General features: G+C 41.6%; 2 protein-coding genes across 9 annotated transcripts in view; both read right to left on the bottom strand.

Annotated features, from left to right (window-relative positions):
• Nucleotides 1-3,973, bottom strand: part of si:ch73-335l21.1 (insulin receptor substrate 1-B) — a 44,692-nt gene extending 40,719 nt beyond the window's left edge. For 4 of the 6 annotated variants that reach the window (XM_044184960.1, XM_044184962.1, XM_044184961.1 and 1 more), the window contains exon 1: nucleotides 2,418-3,973. In XM_044184960.1, coding sequence (XP_044040895.1) covers nucleotides 2,418-2,766 — 349 coding nt within the window. In that variant the 5' untranslated portion in view covers nucleotides 2,767-3,973. The remainder of the gene's footprint in view (nucleotides 1-2,417) is intronic. The other 2 variants (XM_044184965.1, XM_044184964.1) reach the window with 1 other exon arrangement.
• Nucleotides 3,974-6,093: 2,120 nt separating this feature from the next.
• Nucleotides 6,094-20,286, bottom strand: agfg2 (ArfGAP with FG repeats 2). Of its 3 annotated transcripts, XM_044184956.1 has the most exons (14): nucleotides 19,913-20,283; nucleotides 19,036-19,129; nucleotides 17,393-17,508; nucleotides 16,588-16,732; nucleotides 16,082-16,202; nucleotides 15,884-15,988; nucleotides 14,250-14,282; nucleotides 11,897-12,142; nucleotides 10,596-10,668; nucleotides 10,438-10,481; nucleotides 10,166-10,249; nucleotides 8,697-8,816; nucleotides 7,321-7,391; nucleotides 6,094-7,196 (listed from the first exon to the last, which is right to left on the bottom strand). In XM_044184956.1, exons 1-14 carry the CDS (start codon nucleotides 20,077-20,079, stop codon nucleotides 7,149-7,151), a joined length of 1,467 nt encoding a protein of 488 aa, XP_044040891.1. In that variant the 5' UTR covers nucleotides 20,080-20,283; the 3' UTR covers nucleotides 6,094-7,148. The 3 variants fall into 3 exon arrangements, with proteins under 3 accessions (XP_044040891.1, XP_044040893.1, XP_044040892.1); XM_044184958.1 differs by lacking the exon at nucleotides 10,166-10,249 and having other exon boundaries at nucleotides 19,913-20,286; XM_044184957.1 differs by lacking the exon at nucleotides 14,250-14,282.
• Nucleotides 20,287-22,212: the final 1,926 nt, after the last annotated feature.

Raw genomic sequence — 22,212 nt, 5'->3', positions numbered from 1 at the left:
CTGTGTGATACAGAGCGGTTCCTGGGCTGCTTTAGGTGAGTTTCCCTGGCCCAAAGCACAGAATGGAGGAAGCTGCGCTAAATGGCAGCATGGACGTGCACAGTATTGCGCTTCCACTGTATGCATGCTCACTATCCTGCAAGCTGAGGAACTGTGCAGACTCAAAGCGACCCAGTTATTCCAAACTTCAACTCCCAAACTGTGATTCTACCTCCAGCTGCAGCAGCTGACAGGGCTTCATGTGAGCAGCTACACAGGTATCAAATAGAGGGTGTGGTCCTCTGGAAAGTATGCGAGACAGACAGTGCAGCATCTCACAGCTCTGTGCCCCTCAGCGTCGCCCTGTTCTCAGTCTGCAGGCTGCGAATTCCTCACAGCCTGCAGACTGTGGGGGGGGGAATACTTGATAGTACTGACAGTAGAGGAGTAGTGACAGTGTGTGCAGATGAGGCTGGAAAGGGAGGTTCAATCAACATACAGACACCGAAGACTTGAAACTGTGTATGAGCTACCAGAGGAGGGTTATTACAGGCAGGAGTCCTGACAGTGTCCAGTGTGTGTGCATTTAAGCTATTTTCACACATGCAGGTTCAGGCAGCAATTGGCCGTGACCCTACAACTCCCCCTCTTATAAAACTCTCCCTGTACAAGTCTGAATCGTGTGTGTGTGTGGGGGGGGGGGCACCTTTTTTTGTATGAACAGAAACTGTGCAGCCCATACCAAAAGAAAATGCCTGCCAGCGTGCGGGTTTACATAGGAGCCAGCCGCAGCCCTTTGTCATTGTCAGCGATGGTGATTTACAGGAGAAACCCAACACTTGGAGCAACAAAAGAGGGAGACGAGAAGCCGTCAGCGCGGCGGACCTGTAATTTCAAAGAAAATTCATGGCAGCGACGGCATGATGATGCTTGAGCCGGCTGCTTGTCTGGTTTCCTTGGAAGGCCTGAGCGCACTCACCTGCTGAGCTGCAGCCCATAATGCCAGGATTTCTGTGCATCTGACCTTCACACACACACACACACACAAGTAACTGCAGATTGGATTATTTGCACCTACATAAAGTCTTGCATCTCTGCTCCAACAACTGTCTATTCACTTTCCAGTCTCGTGGAAAACTCGTCAAACACTTGGGAAAAGTGGGCTGTATGCACATAAACACACACAAACCCAGTTGTGTTAAAGCAACAGGGAGGGAGCCACAATGTTGACCAATTCCAAATCTGCAGGGTTTCACTAGATTCCCCTAATGCACCTCCTGGCAGCCTGCAACTTTCTGGAGCTCGCAGATCAGCCAAATCTGTCTGCAACCTTCAAACAACTTGCTCTCTCTGTGGGTTTTGAAGGAAAACAGGGCTATCAAACATTCTCTCTCCTCAGGTGTTTTACTTCCTCGTCACTAATCAGCTGCTTTGTGCAACAGAGCAGGAGGGCCAACGTGTAAGAAGCACCTTGAACTCGTATCTCCGTTTGCCAAGATTGCGTCATGCGTCCCTTGTGGCCTGTCCGGTCTCTCATAGCGAGGGGGGGGGCTGAACAGGTGATTTGAAGTTGCCCTGCTCACCACCATTGCTCTGACAGCTGTGTTTACACAGCGGCTGATAGACACCATTTGAGAAAAATCTACATGGGTGATTTTTTTTGGGGGGGGGGGCTGAGACCTTTTGCACAATGAGGCAGCATTAGATCCACTCTAGGAGAAGCTACTCAGTCAGTCAGGAAATAAAAATGAATGTTTAATGAATGAATCATGACTGATCAGGTGCAAACCTCCTACTTTTGGGACATTTTCCCTCTTCTGGGATCAATGCCTGACGTAATATTGCAGTGTCAGCAGAAAAGCAGAGCAGGCAAAGTAAACAAGAGGGGCAGGGTGTGTTTGAGCAGTTGGCTTGGGAAAGAGAGGCAAAGGCTTGCACACAGCTGAGGCCCACACATAGAAAAAAGTTTGAAGCACAACTGGGGAACAAATATCTTGACCTGACACCAATATGATAAGGAGGACTGGTGTGATAAGCTCCACAGTGCAGCTTTATGTGCATGTCTACACAGACAAACACACACTCCCGTCAGAGGCCGTTTGTAAACAACTATAACCTGTTTTAAAAGTGTAAAAATTAATACCAGACATCTTAAAATCCCAAAACTGTACAAGGGAGTGCACCCACGCCACAGACACAAACTATGTAAACTTGGCTTGGCGAGCTGCAATGTTTTTTTTTTTTTTTTTTTTTTTTTTTTTAAATCACCCCTTCTTATTATCCAAAACACCACAATGAAACATGTCCCGATCTGCAGTGCGCTTCTGCTGCTCTGCAGGCATTGCCACGTTTCTCCCCATACAGTATTGAGTGTGTGCATGCATGCATGCATGAGAGAGAGCGTCCATGTGTGAGCGTCTTTCGCCACTCTCGCTTACTTTTGCACTGCAGGTCCACCATGGCCTGGTACCACTCGTCCTGGTCCGCCTCGTTCTCCGCGGCGATGGCGAAACTCTCGGCCCGGGTGTAGAGCACGATCATGTGCTTGTTCTTGGAGTCGGCCCGCTTGTTGATGTTGAAGCACGTCTCCAGCGCCACGGCTTTCTTCGGGATGGGGGCCTTGCCGCGGAATTTCTTCTCGCTCTCGTAGTACTCCAGGCGGGCCGGGCCGCGCTCCGAGGCGGCGCGGAGCACGAAGTACCGCCGGTGCATGGACTTCTGCTTGCGGAGGTAGCCGCTCTTCCGCACGTCCTCGCAGCTCTGGTGCTCGCCCGCTTGGCTCTCCATGACACCCCGATATCTCCTTTATTCCGACACAAAAACAAACGCGATCTCTTTTATTTCCCTTGTTGTATTTCTGCAAGTTTAGGGAGGTAATTCAAACATCCCCCGGCTCCGCTCCCCTCCCTCTCTCCCACATCAACGCAGGCATGTGAGAGGGGAGGCAGAGGGTTGCTGCTGCGAGTCCCGGAGATTAAACCTGAACCAGGGTTTGTTTGCAGCTATGGTTAGTTTTTCCTCTCTTTTTTGGTTGTTTGTCTCTGCGACGGACGGGCCGGCGCAAGTTTTCCACACGGGCGAGCACATGCGGCGCAGCTCGGCGCGGAGCTCCCCCTACTCTCCACTACTACTACTACTGCTGCTAGTGTTTCCAAGCGCTGGCCGAGCGGTTTAATCCCATTTACTGCATATCACAGGGAACAGTGGCCATCCCGCTGCACTCTGCCTGTCTGTCTGTCTGTCATCACACCCCTGCCCTGTTCGGCTCCGGTCTTGTTGCTGTAGTGTGGAGTGGAGAGGAGCGGTGCAGCTACCGTGGGGCAGGACTGTCACTCACCGCTGTACTAGTACGCTGGAACAGCGCTGCATTCAGGGACCCAGTCAGAGCTCGGACAGCAGAGCTCTCAACGATTCTTTCGTGCATTCCAGTGCTTTCTACCCGGATTTAATGAATGAGAGATAGAGATAGATTACTTTATTAATCAAAATGGAAAATTGCAGCCAGAAAAAACGATAAAATAGGTATAAATAAAAAAAAAAAACGTAAATAATTAACATCTTAACTACATTAAAACTAAAACTAGGACATATAGCCTGTACAATAATAGCTCCTGGTAGCCTACATGATTAGTGCAAGTCTAGCAGATCCTTTGTATTGTCTTGTGTTGTAAAAAATATAGCAACATATATATATATGTGTGTGTGTGTGTGTGTGTGTGTGTGTGTGTGTTGAAGCCATTTCTATGGAAGTAATAATATTTTGAGTTTATTTTGTAAATCTGAGAAAAGCCTGTGTTGCAAATGAAATGTAGAAATTGGAATCTAGTTCTCAGGGAAGCCAGTGATCTAGTATAATGCAGTTTGATTGGCTGTTAGATTTAGTATGAAAGAAATAGTATCCTACGAAACAGTCAGAAGCCACTGGACTTTGGAGCAACACGGTCTTCTGACCTGCACAGAACTGCACAGTTAATTTGTAAGAAAAGTAAAGATCCTAAGTTTTTTTTTTTTATGTTTTGAGATTCATAATTAAACAGTCAAACGAAGAACTTTGGATTTGAGACTTTTATTCACTGACGTTTTGTGTTGAGTACAAAAGAACTTTGAAGTCCTAAACTAGTGAGTCAGCTTGTTGCACTCACATATACATATATATGTATGTATGTAATGAACAAGTAACAACAGTATGATAAAAATAAACAACAATTCACACTTATGGATGATAATACATAACTGGATGAAAAGATGAACATTTTTGGATGAGCAGAGATAAAAAAGTTTATAGTGAGTGTATGTTAGGAGTTTGTACTAGGGAAAAAGTCAGGTTTAATAAGTTTTCTGGTGCTGCTTTATTCAAACCACTAAAATAAGACACTCAACTCTTACTTACACGTTTGTGACTTTTACACTGTATGGGTGTTCGCTTTATTAAATTAATAACGTGAACACCCATATGTATATTAAAATGGTTTAAAAATCTCTATGCACGTTGGGCTATTGGAAAATATCCCCCAAAACAGAAGTGTTTCCACTTATTCTAGCTAAATCTGGATTAATGTGTAAGGGGGATCTGAGGCAAAACTTTTTTTACTGGGCCCCTCTGTCCATTGTGTATGTACTCCGTTGCCTCCAAGTAGCCTACATTGCACCTAGCAGACTATATAGTACCAGGAAGTTTAATTATTTGCCCAGAGACCCAGAGACCAACCAGTATTTACATGCTGAAATACCACCTGGTGTGTGTGTCACTTAATTTGAGGCAATTTGGTGAAATACAGCTTTATCTTTAGGAATATGCACCATGTGAGCACAATCTAAACTAAAAAATGAAGTGTATTATTTGTAACAAGGTCCCATGACAGGGTCACATGACTAGGTAATATAGCAGGACCTGTCTGACATAAGTGGTGTACATTTCCTAAAAAGTTTGCAATTAATCAAATTACCTACAATCAGTTGATACACAATGAAGCTGGGTTTTTTTGGCCCCTTTTTGCCTGCTTTGCCCTTTTAGTAATTTAATCTTCTTCTAACTTCAGTAATTAACTTCACTATAATATAGTCACTAAGTCCAGTGGACTTTAAAGCTAACATTAGGTTAAACTGGACCATCTACTAATAATAATCATTAGGCACAATGAATACTAAACAGTATGTCCGGTAATAAATTAGCTATATATATATATATATATATATATATAGTCTAATATATTGTAAGATTATGTATAATGTAGCTTTTGAATGTAATTTCTTAAATATTTTATATATTTAATTTTAAATTGTTCTATTTTTGTCTGTTTCTCGTGCTGCTGTAACATGTGAACTTTCTTATTTATTGCATTTTTATTGCATCTTATGGGGTTTATCTGAGGTTCACTCAACCAACAAGCGACATGTCCCACAGCACGTGAAGGCAGCAACACTTCCAATGTGTGTGGAGTAATATTTCAGTGTTGGCGCTTCCATGAATCCATCCTGTTCTATTTATTATAAAAAAAATCCCCCTCTGTCCTGTACTCATATGGTAATATATTAACTTTTAAAGCACTAATCTAAACATTTACTACATCAAATGCAGTAGATGTGTGATTGAGTGCATACATATATTTTTGCTTCACAGAGAACTCATTAAATCCTGTGAGAATACAGTAGTTTTTTATTGATCCCTAAATGCTGCACAAACAGCATATTAAGCTGCTGTAATTAAATAAATGAGGCATTTCTAAACGCGTTGTTTCTGCTGTTTCACTGTCTGTGAGTACAGTGATGCTGAGCTGTTCTGACTGCCCATCTCTCACTGGTGCATGGCTGTAATAAATCCCACCGAATGATGCCTATAATAACAGATAATAAATATGGATGTTTTAGATCTGGATTTACTCTGAATTTAAAATGACAATAAATCTTTTAAAAAGGGTCTAACAGTAGTCATTCTGAAAGCTGTAAAAGGGTTTCTGTCTTTGTACTGTATTCTTATGCATTCTTATCTATGTTGTTATGTAATGTACATCCATAAGTAACCTTGTGCACGAGGTCAGAGAATAGTGGATATCACGCGCCCCCCGGTGTTTGAAGAAGTCATTGCAGCCTTTAAAAAACAAGCTTCTATCATACTCAATAACCAAGAACATGATCTCTGTATTTTTGTTCATGAGAGATTCATTTATCACATTAGTTTAACACATTTACATATAAATGAACACCCAGAGCCAAACTGTCTTAAGAAGCAACAAACTAATTTTATGAACACGAATACTTGACATTACAAAGATGTTACATGAATCTCTTTTTTTTCTCTCTCTTTTTGGCAAAATAAGGGAAATAAACTTCGACTCCATGTCAACTGAAATAATAATAAAAAAAATTAAAAAATCAAAACAAAACAAAAACGAGCGAGAAACATTTTGGTCCGGTACATGAAGCGATGATGTTTTTATACACGTTTCCGTTAAGTTATTCTGAAATTGCTTTTACATTCAATAGCATCTCCTTTTAGCCCTCTAAGCGCATGCAGCCTAGGAGTGGGAAAAAACATAAGATTATCCTACAAAGGAAACCTGACAAAAAAACCCCCAAACAAACTGTGACGAATGCAAACGTGTTCCACACACCCTCTACAGAGAAAAGCCTGTCGTATCACATGCATCAGGAGGCTGTTAAGGCTGTTATAACCATCTGTAGGAACTCGTGATGCAGAGTCCTTTGGACAACTGAGACTTTTTAAAGAAGAAGACAATGCTCACGTATTTACCGACGGGCTGGGGTTTTTTTTTGCACTTTTAAGCAGGAGATGAAAGCAAAGTAGCAGCAGCAGCAGCGACCGTGTGTGTGTGTGTGTGTGTGTAAAATCATAGAGGCGTCATTTACTCGTGACTCCCGCAGAGCCCTGAGGTGGCGTCTACTGGCACACAAACACCTTTTTGACATATTGACAGCAGGGGGAACGCTCTCATACACACATACATGAATTTCATAATTACATTCACACATTTTTTTTTTTGTCTCCTCCACAAACACGTAAACACAGACAGAGACAGGAGAGAGGAGGAGGGAGGGGTCAGACCCTCCCTTTAGAGGGTGATAATACTCCAAAGGCATTGAAATGGCAGCGACTCCTCAAGTTCTCCCTCAGTTCCCAGAGATGTTAGGTAAGGAGAGAGGAGGGGGGATCAGATGAAAGGATTACGCGACGTCCCTCGACTGGGGTAAACATTCCCCTGAAAGACAAGAAAGAGAACAAGCAGAGAGGACTTAACTACACTTCCTGTAGTTTGCAAAAAAAGGAAAAAGAGAGCTTGCAAAAGTGCACTTGGTGCCACTTGTTTGCAAGTTTGCACTCACCGTAAACGGGTTCACCGACATCGGCCGAGGGACTTTGGGCTGAGAGTCGGGCACAGGGAAGGAGGCAAAACCTGAAACACACACACACACACACACATACACACACACACACACACACACACACACACACACAACATGTTCAGTGGTGTTAAGACAACACTGAAACCAGAAACCGCAGCAGCAGCAGCAGCTCTATACTGAGTGTGTGAACTGGGCTTCCTGGGCTGTTGCTGGTGGTCACTGTCGAAATAATGAGCGGTGTGCGTTGGTGCCTCACAGCTTCTCAGCGTTTCATCTGCAGCTACAGCACGTATGCAGGATTTCATTTTGACCTCGTGTTTTATGTTGAATATATATGTATGGGAGGGTGTAAGGCTGTGATTTAGCCTAGCATACTAACAAAGATAAAATGTTATAGTACACAATATAGTATATCACAGTATAAGGAAAGATGGTTTGTTGATGTATGGTACAAACCTAAATTACAAACATATAATGTAGAATATTATTTGAAGAAAACTGTAACCAAAAGGTCAAAGATCTCTTAGCTGTAGAAAGCAGGTTTAATGTTCTCCCCAAAGCTTTGTCTGTCATGTGATTTAGGTGAAACTAAAGTCCATTTTATGTTTTATTGCGCATTATTCACCTTTTTCGCAGAAGACAGTTAAATATGTCACAGTAGGAAAAGCACAGGTGTAAATAATAAAATGAATGATGGCTGAATTCCATTTAGCTCAGGGTCCTGATATTGTGCATGCTGGCTCACTGTCACACTCTCCCAATCTCACTGTTGCAAGAGAGATTTATCATATAGAATGAAAATCATCATAAATGTATATATTCTAGTTATTAAAAATGGCATAACATTGATGACACTTGATACGCTTATTTTGGCATTGTCCTTATTCTGAATTAGGAATGCAGCTAACAGTTATTTGCATTATTGATTCATCTGTGAAAAAGGGATTCCAAAAGTTTCTATACCACAAGGTGACATCTTCAAATTGTTTGTTTTATTAGACCAAAACCAAAAGATTTTCAATTTACAATGATATAATACAGAGAAAAGTCGCAAATCCTCACATTTGAGAAGCTAAAACCAGCAACTTTGGTATTTTGCTTGATAAATGAAAACCGACAAATCAGTTATCCAAATAGTTTTCAGCACAGCATTCTGAACTATTATGGAAAGACATGACGAGATCCATAAACTAACATATTAAAGTTTCTGACCTGATCTGAGAGTGCTTTTGGTTGCTACAACATGGATAAAAGTCAGCAAATACAATACAAATCCCAAATATACAAATTCAAAACCTCAACCTATTTTCATTACCTATTGACTAAAAATTAAATAATACTTAAAAAAACTTTACCATTGGCTTCCTGGTTGCTGGCTGACTCATGAGGAAATGCATTCTGGGTGGTGGGTGCTGGGAAAGAGGCGGACGGAGGAAAAACTGAGGTCGGCGAGGTGACAAACGCACTGGAGTCACCTGGAGAAAAGGTACACCCACATACAGTGAGATCAGATACAGCTAAAGTAGTCCATGTAAAAAAGATCGTTAGCTGCCATTAAAGTTGAACAAATCTCAAATGTAAACTGAATACATCAAATAAATAAATAAAAGTAACTTAGAGAGTAGTCAGTGCACAGCAGGTCAGCAGAACATGCAACAAAAAGCCTACAGTTCAACAAAAAAAAAAAAGCTTCCAATAATAATAAATAATGGATATTTGCTTGTGTTTAAATGGAGCAGCTCTGAAGGAAATTAACAGCTGCTTATAAACTCAGCTCAGCTGTCTCAGAACTGTTTTTTCCAGAACTTTATTTTTATCAAATTACATAGCTGTTACCCGGGAAGCATCCTAGGAAATTATTACGAAATTACAGATCAAAACTAAAATAAAACGTTATCTTATTTTTCCTTTTTTGCTCTTCACTCTTTTATTACCTTCCTGTACTCAGAGGCATTATCCACTGTGTTTCTTTTTAGGAATTGTATTAGTATTGAAGAGTGTTTTATTCACCTCCGTAGCATTTAGGACGTCTCTTCATCTGGCTTCTTTGGAAAATAATTGTGTACATGATTTCTACACTTGTTTTTTTTGTGTTGTTTTGTTTTTACCAAAATGTAATACATGTCACAAATTAATAATCATAGTTAAAATTGAGTGTAAAAAGAAATTAGGGCTGCAACTAATGATTATTTTAATAACCAAGTAATCTATCCATTATTTTTTCAATTAATAATTTGGTCTATGAAACGTTGAAAAACAAAAATGAGTGAAAAATGCCAATTTGTCTGAGCAACAGTCCAAAACCCAAAGATATTCAATTCAAAATAATATCAAACACACAAAATCAGCAAATCTTCACATGTGAAAAGCTGAAACCAGCAAACTTTTGCCATATTTTGCATTATTTAAACTGAAATCATTAGTCTATTATCCAAATCCTTGCCATTTAATTTTCTGACGATCGACTAATCAGTTAAGCAACTGATTGCTGCTACTTTCCCTTTAACCTCCAAACACTTGATAAAAAACTAAATCTTACTGTAAGACTTTATTTTTCTGGATAGAATGATCTATATTTTTAAAATAATAAGACTTTCTACATGCAGAATCTAGATTATGTCACTCTGCAAAGTGATCACAGAAACACAAAACCCTTTCTCTAAAACAAAACCACAACTTTTGATGATAAAGTCACCATCATCATCATCTTTTAAAAAAAAAAAGTATAACACGGTTAGAAGTCCTAAAGAAAACATGTGCAGTGACATTTTCCCATCTAAAAAGGAAGTAGCAGAGTCTGAAGGACCCTTAACATGAGTCTCACCTCCTGCGTTGCTGAAGGGGTTACTGGGGGAGAGGGCAACGGACTGCTGGGAAGCGGAGCTGGAGCTAAATGGGTTGGGGAAATCTGAGACACACAGGGAGACAGGGGGAGATAACTCAGTGTGTGGTGGTGCATTCCTGTCTATTCAAACCAACACTGCTCTGAGTCACACACATGCATCCTAATTAGACGGCTTTAAAGATGAAGGAGCTGAATGTAAATATAGTGCAGGTTAGCAGGAAGGATCAATGCAGTTCGTGCTCGGTACCTACTTGCAAAGGTTTGGGAGCTCGAGACTGTATCGACACCGGGGGAACTGGGGGAAAGCAGAAAAACAGAGGATTGATCAGAATATGACCTTTAAAAAAGGGCTCCAAATGTCATGTTAGACAAAAGCTGATTTGACAAGACTGTTTTTTTTTTCCTCTACCTGGCAGGAGTAGAGCTGGACGAGACCCTGCTGCTGAAGATGGTGCTGTACTGCGGAGGACCGGCAGGTGGCGCTGCAAGCAAGCATTTCACACAGACCACAACATGACCTCAGGGCTCTAATGAGAGCTAATTTAAGAGATCAAGTGCTACTACTCAGTTAAAATGTGAGTAAAAAATCTCACAAATGAGTTCAAACAGTTGATCTTAAGCATGTAAGTCATCAGAGAACAAAAGAATTACAAATCCCCTGAATAAAATATCGTCTCTGCGTTCAGCTTGATATGAATCAAACTGAGCCGGGGCAGAAAATCAATAACCTCATTACTCTGCCGGGCAGGGGAGGCTGCGATGAAGGTGGAGAACAGCAAAGCTTCTTGTAGAAAGCTTGAGGGCTTCTCACATGAATCCTATGCATTAAAACCGCCGCCTTGGTTATTAGACAAATACAGCTGATTTTAAAAACGTATCAACAAGGTCCTTTCGAATCAGACTGTGCATGATCTGGAGCAAACACAATGAGCATAATTCAGTTGCTGAAAGCCTTGGCATTTGGAGTAAGGATGTTATGCAACCTAGCTGAGCTGGTCGTGACAATCTGCATCACACGCACACTCTAACTCTGCCTCTCTATCTATCTCTGAGTTCGTGGTGGAGGAAGCACTCAGGTCCTTTACTTCAGTAAAAGTGCCAGTACAACGTACAATGTAAAAATACTCCTATACAAGAACAAGTACAATCAAAATTCTACTTAAGTAAAAGTACATCTGTATTAACAGAAAAATGTACTTCAAACTACTCGTTCCGCAGAAAAATGGACCAGAGAAAAGAAGAACCAAGTCCTGCTACACAAATTTGTATTCTCTATTTGCTTTTTGTGAAATATCGGATACGTTTTTTTCCTTTTTGGGACTCAAACAGTTATTAAAATGAAACCATGTGAAAAGAACTGCTAACAGCTCATCTGAAACATGACAAAGGGCCCAAACTAGACACTGCGTTTTCATAAGGGGTCACAAGCTAAAAAGATTGGGAGCCACTGGTTTAATCTTTTTATCATCTTATGTTGTGTTTTTATATCTAAATCTGAAAATACAGATACAATTATATCTGTCAAATAAATGTAGAGGAGTAAAAAGTACAATATTTCCCTCTGAATTAGAGTAGCATTGTACTGGAGTAGAAGTATAAAGTGGCATAAAATGGAGATAATCAAGTAAAGTAAAAGTATCTCAAAACTTTACTTAAGTACAGTACTTAGAACATTAAAAGCATCTCCTCACAAACTCAAATATTTCCTACCTGTGGCCGTTGATGTGTCAGAGAAGACACTGTCCAGCTGTAACACCGCAGCATATCTGTCCTGGGCGTTGCAGCTGCCGACTGGCGGTGTCGTCTGGCCGACGCTTCCAGGCTGCTGATGCTGCTGGGACAGAGACTGGGGCAGATGCTGCTGCTGAGGATGGCTAAGACCTCCAAAGTCGACGCTGAGAGATTTAGGGAAGGCCCTGAAGGGCCCCGTGGTCCCTGAGGCTGATATTGTACGACCTGAGAGCGAGAAAACCAGACTGAGCTTCAGTGCAAAGACAGCAGATGAGAGCTGGTACAATTGTCCAGTTGTCATGGAAATGTAGGCAAACTCCATCTGCTGAAGAAGGTCGTGAACTGATCAAAAGCTCCAGAACAGCCACTAAATGGACCTTGAGGTGAGATTGTTCTGTCAACTGCTGATTGAGGTCAAGAATGGACTTTAAACCTAAAAAGGGCAAGAAAAAAAATCTAACCACAAGGTCTAACCAATCTAACCATTTAGTAGCTGTGCTGGAGGTCTCGATCATTTCACTTGATCTTCATCAACTCCATCTGCTGAAGAAGATCATGGGATATGGTCAAAAGCCCCAGAACAGCTACTAAACGGATAAACAATCTCACCCCAAGTGATGTGTGGGTGTTTTCTCCAAGGTCGGGAATGAACTTTGAACCTCACGAGGACCTTTAGTAGCAGTTCTGGAGGTTTCCATCACATCACTTGATCTTCATCAGCAGATGAAGTTTGCCCGGTCGCAGATGTTAAAATTTCCATTTTTTCTGAACTCTTTAAGAACTTCTCGCTGATGTTAGTTTAAAAGCTGAGGTTCAATGTTTATTCTTGCAAACAGCAGTTGAAAAACAATTTCACCGCAAAGTCCATTTAGTAGGCGTTGAAGCTTTTTAATCACCTCAGTTTTCAAGCCAATGTGGACGAGAAGTCCTTAAAGTGCTCAGGAAAAAATTGGAAATTTGAACATCTACAATTCCATGAAAACTCCATCTGCTATGGAAGATCATGTGATATGATCGAAAGCTACTAAACAACTACTAAATGGACCTTGAGATGAAATAGTTTTGTCAAAAGACAAACAAATTAAGGAATACTTTTTGAGGAATAGAGTGCTTTATCAGATCAATTTATGTACATTAGTCTGATTTTATGCTAGCACATATTCTCATATACCAGTGTAGAAATTATATTAATATTCGTATGGACAAATATAATTAAAAGAGAGTCACAAGCTTTAAGCCAAACCACATGAAACAATCCATACACTACCTAAAACAATCTGTCTCATGCTATTATAACATTATCATGCTATGAGGCTTGTCAAATGCAGGATTAGCTTGACATATCAAGTAGCATTAACAGTCATCATGGTTAAGCATTAACAAAAAAAAAATCAAAAAGGCACAGCAGCGAGCCAACAAGTTCTTGGATAGTTTTCAAAAGCACCAACCACAAAGATACAATTGTTAGACAGTTACAAAAGCAGGAAATTACGATTCTTTGCAGGTAGCAAGCTTTCCACAAACATTAGCCACAAAGCATGCTAGTATCAGCCAACGTTCTTAGCATGGGGATAAAATGGAAAATGGGTATTGTTTTTTTTTTGGTTTTTTTTTTAATACAGCTTGTTTCTGTCTGTCAGCTGAGGAGTCAGTGACAGAAACCAGACCAGACTTGACCTGATACAGATAATCTGAAGATATATAGCATGCGAAAGTCAAGCTGCATGTTTTAGGGATATGATCATATACTACTGTAGGGCTAGAGATAGTTCAGGTATGCAAAGATAGGCCCTATCTAGAATACTTGTTTGAGATGTTAATGTGTATCGTGGGATTACAGCTGCACCCTACATAGTTTTTAAGTGCTTCAACGCCAATGTGGTGCGGAATTTTAGCGTTCCTTTGCTGACGGGGGCAGCAGCAGCTACGGCCTAAAAATAGCATTACTTTAAACTTGTTCTTTTTCCTGAGGGACCAGTGTGTGTGTGTGTGTGTGTGTGTGTGTGTGTGTGTGTGTGTCTCCTTGACCCTCCCAGCCTTCAGATCTGGGCTTTGAAGTGGGAAACCTGATTGATGAAGAAAAATATTGACCTCAATTGCAGCGTGTGACACTAGTCAGCCGTGACTCGGGCGGCTAAATGAATATAGAGTGCTGTGTCTTCTCTCAAACTGCTCTAAAATAAAGCCAAATTCACATGTATGTGAGGTACGGCCAGCACCAACATGGCCCACAGATTGGCCATTAAGACATGAATGATACAGCATGGAAGAGCTTATTGATCGCATCCATTCAGCACACACTCAAATGCATTGGTTGGTGCCCGTGTCTTACCTAAAGTGAAGTGATTTTTGAAAGAGCTACTGGCTACGAGGTTGGGGAAGAGAGGAAAGTGAGATAAGACAGACAGAGACAGAAGAGAAAGAGGGATAAATTGAGGGACAAGTGGAGAAAAGAGAAGAGAAAGTGTCATTGACGTCATATGAAACTGTTGTCCCTGCTGTCATCTGTGGCCAGCTGAGCAGTCTGTTGGATTTTTGCTATTCACGAAGAGCAACCCAGTGTGCTAAGATGATGACATGGAGCCATTTTAAACCCACATGATACGCTAAAAAAACACTGTCAAGCTGAAAATCAGGACTGCAAGCTAAGTAGTTCTCTCTCTTTGTCCTTCCCAAAGTGACACTTAGAGCCAACAGTAATGAGTGGACGGCGTCATCGGTGAGAAAATATTCAACAATCTGCACATTCTGGACAACACACTGACACTATGCACTGCCAGATTTTACAGCTAGAAGCCCAAAGAGTAGAATAGAAAAGGGTACAGTATCTAGTTTTACAAGACAATCCATGTGGCTGCATCACCTTCCTTAAAAGGTGCAACAGAAGGAGGACTTGGGCTCACAAATATCAGAAACATCATGGCAGTTAGCAATTCGTTTTGTACATTCTTCATCAATATGCATCAGGTTCTACAGTCTAGGCCTTATCTAACTAGTAGTAAATTGCCAAAACTCTTAAAGGGTAAGGCTGGCGTTATTCTATATTTTATTTATCTTATTTTCAACAAATCCCACAAAATGACCAAAACAAACAATGTGTTAGTCTGTCTCTTAATACTTTCTGTGGCTCGCAGCCCGAAGCCCATTGGTTGGTTACTAATGAAGGCATAAATCTTTTTAAAAAACAGGTCACAAATACATCTTTTAATTTTCAAAAAAGGTTAAATAATTTCCTGAAACAGGTGGGCACTGTAGTTTTTAGCAAATGTTACACAAACAGGGGGGAATTAGTGCATATTTAGGAACTATTTTCAGCGGCGGATTAATACACATTTGGTGCTCTAGTGGGTATTTAAAACAGCAGGACAATATGTGTGGGACTGAGTCAAGATAGAGTGCTTTTAATAGACAACAATGGCACAGAGGAATAAGATATATCAGGCTGTCGCTACACAGGCAACACTTAGTAGGATACATTCATTGCTGGTTTTGGCCTTTTCGTAGGATTTGTTGACAACAAGAAAAATATAAAATGTCCTTTAAGATGAAGGTGTGATCCAGGTACCATCACAGCCATATGTTCTGGACATGTACCGTGCGTGGCTGGAGGATTTTTGGACAGGGGTTTTTAACGCCCCCTTAAATGCATGTGGCACAGTTATTGATGCTAAACCCCGATGACGGCCATATTCAAGGTGCTCCCACAGGACTTAAAGATCACAGCTAGGAGTGGATGGATAAAATGTACTATCCCAGTATATGTGATTTTATATTGCGTTATCATTATATATAATGACACGAATCTAATTTAAACACAGGTGGAATTTGATAAAGTTTGTGTGTGATGAAAGAATTTGTGAGTATGCTTATTCTGAAAACTCAATAGAAATATTTGAAAATGACATTTTCCAGCTTGATTGAGACTAAGAAGGAATGGAAAATGAGGAGGTCAGTGGGGGGACACACCTGAGGGCCGCGGGAGGGCGGGGAAGGAGGGGGCGTGGCTCTGAGCCCCCAGCGCTGACGACAGGGAGCCTGGCCGCTGTCGTTCTATCCCACAGTGGGTGGGATCTATATCAGACAAAGAAAAGGACAAATAGGTGAAGGGATCGATCACATTCAGTCCAAAAATATCAATTCCTCTGATAAAGTTCAACCTCCAACCTTTCAGAGGGGGGTCTCTGAAGCTTTGGGAGCGTGATGGCCGAGCGGTGAACACGTCCGTCCGCATGTCGGCAGGCGAGATCGCAGGAGCTCGATCCCATGACGGCAGCTGGGACTGGGACTACAGGACAAGAGATAGAAATAAAGAGAAAGAAGCAGATGGGAGGTAGAACGATAGACACAAAGGCAGAAGAAGTGAGTCTCTTTCATGCTCTCTCAATAATTTATAAGCAGCGGCTTTGATGTTGAGGCTACTTGGCCCTCTCGCTGTCCAACCCATCATACTCTGTCTCTCTGCCGCAGTGTGGAAGTGAATTCAGGTGCTTTCTTCACCTCTCTCTTTTTTGGACACTCTTTGAACACTCCTTTCACTTACTCTTTTTCTACCACACCCAAGCACTTTCTCTCTTGAATCCTCATCCTCTCACTTTCACTCCTCTCCCCTTCGCCTTCACTACTCTCTCAAGCCATTACATAAGCAATTAGGACACACTAAGCTCTCTCACCAGTGGCCTTGTGGACCTGGCATTAGGGGGCAGGTTATGCGAGGGGGCCTGGCTCGCTAAAGGACCATGGGAAGGGGGCACGGCCTGGATCCCTGGGCTCCAAGGACCCTCAACATCCCTCCGGTTCTTACTTTTGGAAAAATGCCTGAAAGAGATGAGTTATTTAGTACAGTTAAAAGTAGTCTGTGTCACTAACCCGCCTCATGAAAAGCACAATTGAGGATTAAGCACAATTAGCGTGTTAGCATGCTAACATTTGCTAATTAGCACTAAACAATACAGTACAGCTGAGGCTGAAATTTTTACCTTCTCATGCCGTTACATGTAAAGTTAGCTGAATGCTAACATCAGCATGCTAACTTTCTTACAATGACAATGTTAACATGCTGATATTTAGCAGGTATACCATTGTTGACATCTTAGTTTAGCGTGTTAACATGCTAACATTTGCTGATTAGCACTAAAGACAAAGTAAGGCTGATGGGAACATCATTAGTTTTGCAGGTATTTGGTCATAAATAGTCACAAATCAAGCACTAGCCAAATTAAAAATGTGACCGGATGATGGCGCTAGAAACCCTGGGGATCGCCAAAGTTTTACAGTTTATCCTGAGGGGGAGATGAATATTTGTACCAAATAGCAATCCATTTGCATCCACTTGTGATGGGCATTTTATACATCAAATTATTAATTGATGAATAAATATAAAATAACCATTAGTTGCAGTCCTATTCACCTCTAAGCCTTTGCTCTTGCCAGGTTACATCATGCATGTTATGATGCAGATGAAACCAAAATTCTCACCACTTTTTCTTCTCATATTTGTCCTGGAGGAACTCTTTAAACTTCTGGGAGTCCTTCATGTCTGAGCAGCCGTCCGTCTTTGGGTCAAACACACACAGCCAAGTCCTCCTCCCGACCTGAACACGCACACATTTAGCCAGAGAAACAATTAAAACTTGTGACAATTTGGCATCAGCATCAGAAAGGATCGGTGTCTATCTCCTTGAGCATAAAAAAATCAAACGCATTTGTTTGACATTTAGTCTCAGAGAAAAACACAAACAGATTTTCTCATCGGTGATTCATATCCGGTCAGAGTGCCTATGAATCATGACTGGCTGGATCACTGGATGATGTGGAGAAAAAGCTGGACGGTACACACCTCTGCCTCTCCTCACATTATACTTCACTCACTCACTCACTCACTCTCTCACACACACACACACACACACACACACACACAAACACACACACATCCTGGCCGACAGCAAGCTGATAAAAACGGTCAGCACTCATCTTGACAGCCTGAAACACTTCACCCTTTATTTGTGTGATATAAGCTCAGGAGAGAGTGCTGCCTACACCACTGGTTCCCAAAATGGGTGCATTTAAGTGCACATAAGTTTCACCACATAACAAAATGAAGTGACATTTTACATTTACTACATTTTTATATTTATGTTTACAAACACATCAAAAGAAGAAATAAGCAATAAACATCAAAATTGCCATATTAAAAAATCCTGGTGACATGACAGCTCAGGGTTGTCAGTTGTCATGGTAACCGAAGTGGTAGCTCGACACTGGATTTTTGATATCGATATTTGACCATTTAGAAAATAACTTGGTGACTATTATGATAATCAATTAATGGTTTAGGTCTAGCAAAAATGACAAACATTCATTGGTTCCAGCTTCTCAATTGTGAGGGTTTTTCTGTTTCCCTTTGCCTTATTTGATGGTAAACTAAATAATTTGCGGTTTTAGACTGTTTACTGGACAAAAAAGCAGTTTGAAGACGTCACCCTGGACTTAAAAGAAATTGTGACGGGCACTTTTCACTGTTTAATCGAGAAAATAATCGGCAGATTAATTGACAATGAAAATAATCACTAGTTTCAGCCCTAATCTGCTCATAATCTTTTTTTCATACATATATAAACACATCACATAAACAAACATTTCTGACAAGGATCCCTTAAGTTTGTTGTTTTTAAGAATTGGGATCAAGATATATGCTGAGCGGGGACATTTTACAGTTATGAAGGGGTGCCCTGGTTTAAAAAAGTTAGGGAACCAGTGGCCTACACACACACACACACTCAGAGGAAATAGACTGTGGTTTGGGTGGGACAGACAGTGCTAGTCTTTTTGTTTCTTGGCACCGTGTGAGCTGCACAGTAGCATTCTTCCCCCCCAAAAAAAAAAAGGCCTGACCACAAAGACTGGTTCAACTGGTAACCATGAGGGACGTTTCATATTTCATATCAGAACCAGAGAGTGAGTTTAAAACCGAACTTGAACCAAAAAACAGGGACTCATAACCTCGGATGACTTTACAAGTGTCAATAATAGACAAAAAAACACACTTGTGCCTGCAAAGTGGTGCATCAAGTCCTGCCTATAAACTCACCTGAAGCCTCAGACTTGTGAATGTCACTCACCTCGTTGCCATGGTTTTGGAGGAATTCTACTTCCTGTTGGGAGAAGGTTGTCATGGAGATAGACTTGACTCTATGGGGAGGGTTGAGGCCTCTCCTGGGACACAGAGGAGAGATGGAGAGAGGAATTTGGAGTAAACTAAGGCAAAGAAATTAAAGATGTGTAGTCATTCCTCGCTCGGGGGACAGAGCAGGTAGGAGAGGAAACATTTGACATGTGACTGTGAATTTAAGGGCAGAATTGGTGTGAAACAGGGGCCACACACACACACACCCTTGTGACAGAGAGAAACATGTGTTTTCAGTAACCAGAACCTCTTATTTTCTCCATGCTTGGGGGGGACACAAAGTGGGACACTGCTGTACATGTGCACAATTGCGCAATAAAGTGCTAAAACCGTCTTCCTGAGGAGTGTTGGGACTAGGCTGAACATGCAGAACAAAATGTGACAGCACACACACACACACACACACACACACGCGCGCCCGCGCCCACACTGGAGAGGAGCCTGGAGAGAGAGAGAGAGAGTGTCAAACCTGCACCATGACGAAATGAACCGTAACTCAGAGCTGGAAAATGACCAACTAGCGGTCTGTCGTTTATGAAGCTGTTGGGAGACACGCATGAGAGAGAAAGAGAGACTGCGTAAATTAAATGAATGTGTGGCTGTTGCACCGCACCAACACTCCCTGTTAAGGTTGAAAAATAAAAAATAACACACTGTAAATCTGGCTCTGGGTGGTGCATGGTGCAATCTCAGGGCCTGGCACTTTTTTTTTTACTCTACTGCTCTATATCAGTATCTGTTGGTCCTCACGCTGATGCTAAAATGTGCAGTAAATAAATCCAGGAGGCGCGGCAGGTTTTTTTTTTACTCACAGCATTCCGGAGCACGACGTGCAGACGAAGCTGCCCACTGTGATGTCGGTGTAAGTCACCCCGGGTTGGTTGCACTCGAAGCAGTGTTTGTTTACTCCAGACTGGGCCAGCTCGCGGACCTTGCGGGCGCAGATCTCCTGGTTGTCCCGGTGTTTTCGGTTCGACATTTTCTTCCCTCCCGTTGCCTGACAGACAGGCTCGGTGTAAAGCCGGTGACCCTCCGCTGTCCTCCTCCTGAATCCCCCTCCGTTTACTACATGGAGCACTTCACGCCCGCATTATGGAAACGCTTATATGGAGCTTCAACCTCAATGCGAGACTACACACAGGAGAGGAGCGTCAAGTCACACAGAATGAGCTGCACAGACACCGGAAATACTACAGATTTACTTCAAAGTAAGAGCAAATGACAGGTGACGCTTTGGATAACAGTCAATTTTACTTTTAGGTTGCCTGTTTCTTTAAAAATTTGTTCCAATATAACCGCTGGTTACCTCATCAAACTGTTAGTAGGTCAAGGTATTTTCCAGTATCTCTGTGTGAATCAGCTATTTTCAGATTACTTTGAAATAAAGACACTGAGAACAAAAATAAAAATGTCACAGTTTAGGAAATATATTTAGTTAGTTAAGTTGTCTTTTTAAGACTGAATTCTTGGCCGTGGAACTGTGATTGTATCACAGGATTTTCAACAGCAGATGGAGTTTGCCCCAGTTGTCATGGAGATGTAGATGTTAAAATTTCCATTTTCTTCTCGTCCATGTTGGCTTAAAAATTGAGATTGAACGCTCATCTGTTGAGGAAGACCACGTGGTATGATTGAAAGCTTCACAACAGGCACTAATGGATGTTGTGACTCTTGTATTTATTTATTTGTTTAAAAATGCCTGTTTTTGAATAGGTTTGTTCATAATCTTTGTGTAATGCCAAAGCTGGAATATAAACCATGCAAAGCAGGCAACTGCCCCAGGGCCCCAGACCCTCAGGGGGCCCTGAAGGCTCCAGGTTGTCTGTGTAGCAAATACTTTGTGGTCATTTAATTGATTAGCAAATGTGTTTGGTAATATGCACCACTAAAGCACAATATAAACTTAAATTATGCGGTTTAAGGTGGCTCCTGCACCATTCTGTGTTAAACTGTAGGCTAGCTTGTCTTCTGGGCATTTTTTATGCCTTTATGTGATAGCTGACAGTAAAGGGATGATGGGAAACAAGGGGAGAAAGAGATGGGGAATGTGACTCAACAAAGGTCCTTGGCCGGACATGAACCGAGGATGTTTTTTAGTGTGGGTTTTTAGTTAGAGCTTTAACCCCTAAGTCACCAGTGCATCCCTAAAATCCTATTCTCCACACCAAATTTTTTGCCCCGGGCCCCTGAGCAGGTTAATCTGTGTGATGCAGTTGATATTCAGTTTCTGTGGGCTGGATGGTGAGCCAAGCCCGTTCTGAGCTGTCAAAAAAAAAACGGGGGGTGCTCTAGGTTAGATATTTTCTCCAAATACTATATGCAAAAAGCCTAATCATGTTTTAATGCCAGCCAGGACTTTATTTTGAAAAACCTGTGATACCTGGCATTCTGTGTGGTTTGACACTTGTCTCCCGTCAGAGATAAATAAGAAAACATGTCTAGCCAAGTTTGACATGGTCCGACAACCGTTTTATTACTCTTTCAGAACCGACCGTCTGCCCTGAGCGTCTGACTCTGTTGCGCTCTACGTGTGCGCCATTTACGCACACGCCCCCGTTTGTTTTGACGCAGCGCTGCGCTCCTGACGCTCCAGCGCTCTGGAAAGGGGACCGATTATTTTATCAGACAGGGGAAATGGAAGACATAGTAAAGCATTTTTGATGAATATATTGGTGAATTTAAAGTTTATAAAAAGTGAATTGAGATTCTGCATTGTATATTAGCCTACATATAGAACAGTTTGTTTCTGGAACTCATGGTTAGTTTAGTCTTTTTAAACCTGCTTTTCTTGGCCATCAAAATAATATTCCCACAGGACTTGAATGGCATCTTTTTAAATACAGGTCTCTTTGTTTTGAGAGAACATATCTGGACTATTTATTTTGATGAAGCAACTTAGCAACACAACAGACTTAACTACACCCTTTCTGTGATCTGTGAAGATATAATTTTCACTCAGTGGCACACAGACAGAAACAGTGTGATCAGTGCGGTGGTCAGTGAAGGCATCGCAGTGCTGTGATCCTCTGACTGACAGACATGAACCAAAGTGCAGGAAGAAAAACATCAAAACAAGTCACATTGTTTTCAGGTGAGCTAGTCAATCCCTGCA

Source organism: Siniperca chuatsi, linkage group LG22 (genome assembly GCF_020085105.1).
Source record: "Siniperca chuatsi isolate FFG_IHB_CAS linkage group LG22, ASM2008510v1, whole genome shotgun sequence".
Taxonomy (NCBI): domain Eukaryota; kingdom Metazoa; phylum Chordata; class Actinopteri; order Centrarchiformes; family Sinipercidae; genus Siniperca; species Siniperca chuatsi.
This window is presented reverse-complemented; position numbering and strand designations above follow the sequence as displayed.

Bases quoted from the DNA above. Each gene is read 5' to 3' on its own strand.
- agfg2 (XM_044184956.1), bottom strand. From the start codon at position 20,079: ATGTCGAACCGAAAACACCGGGACAACCAGGAGATCTGCGCCCGCAAG. The intron at 10,250-10,437 runs GTAGGTACCGAG...TGTGTGTCTCAG, and splicing joins GAGCTCCCAAACCTTTGCAA to ATTTCCCCAACCCATTTAGC. The intron at 7,197-7,320 runs GTGAGTGCAAAC...CTTGTCTTTCAG, and splicing joins TGTCGGTGAACCCGTTTACG to GGGAATGTTTACCCCAGTCG.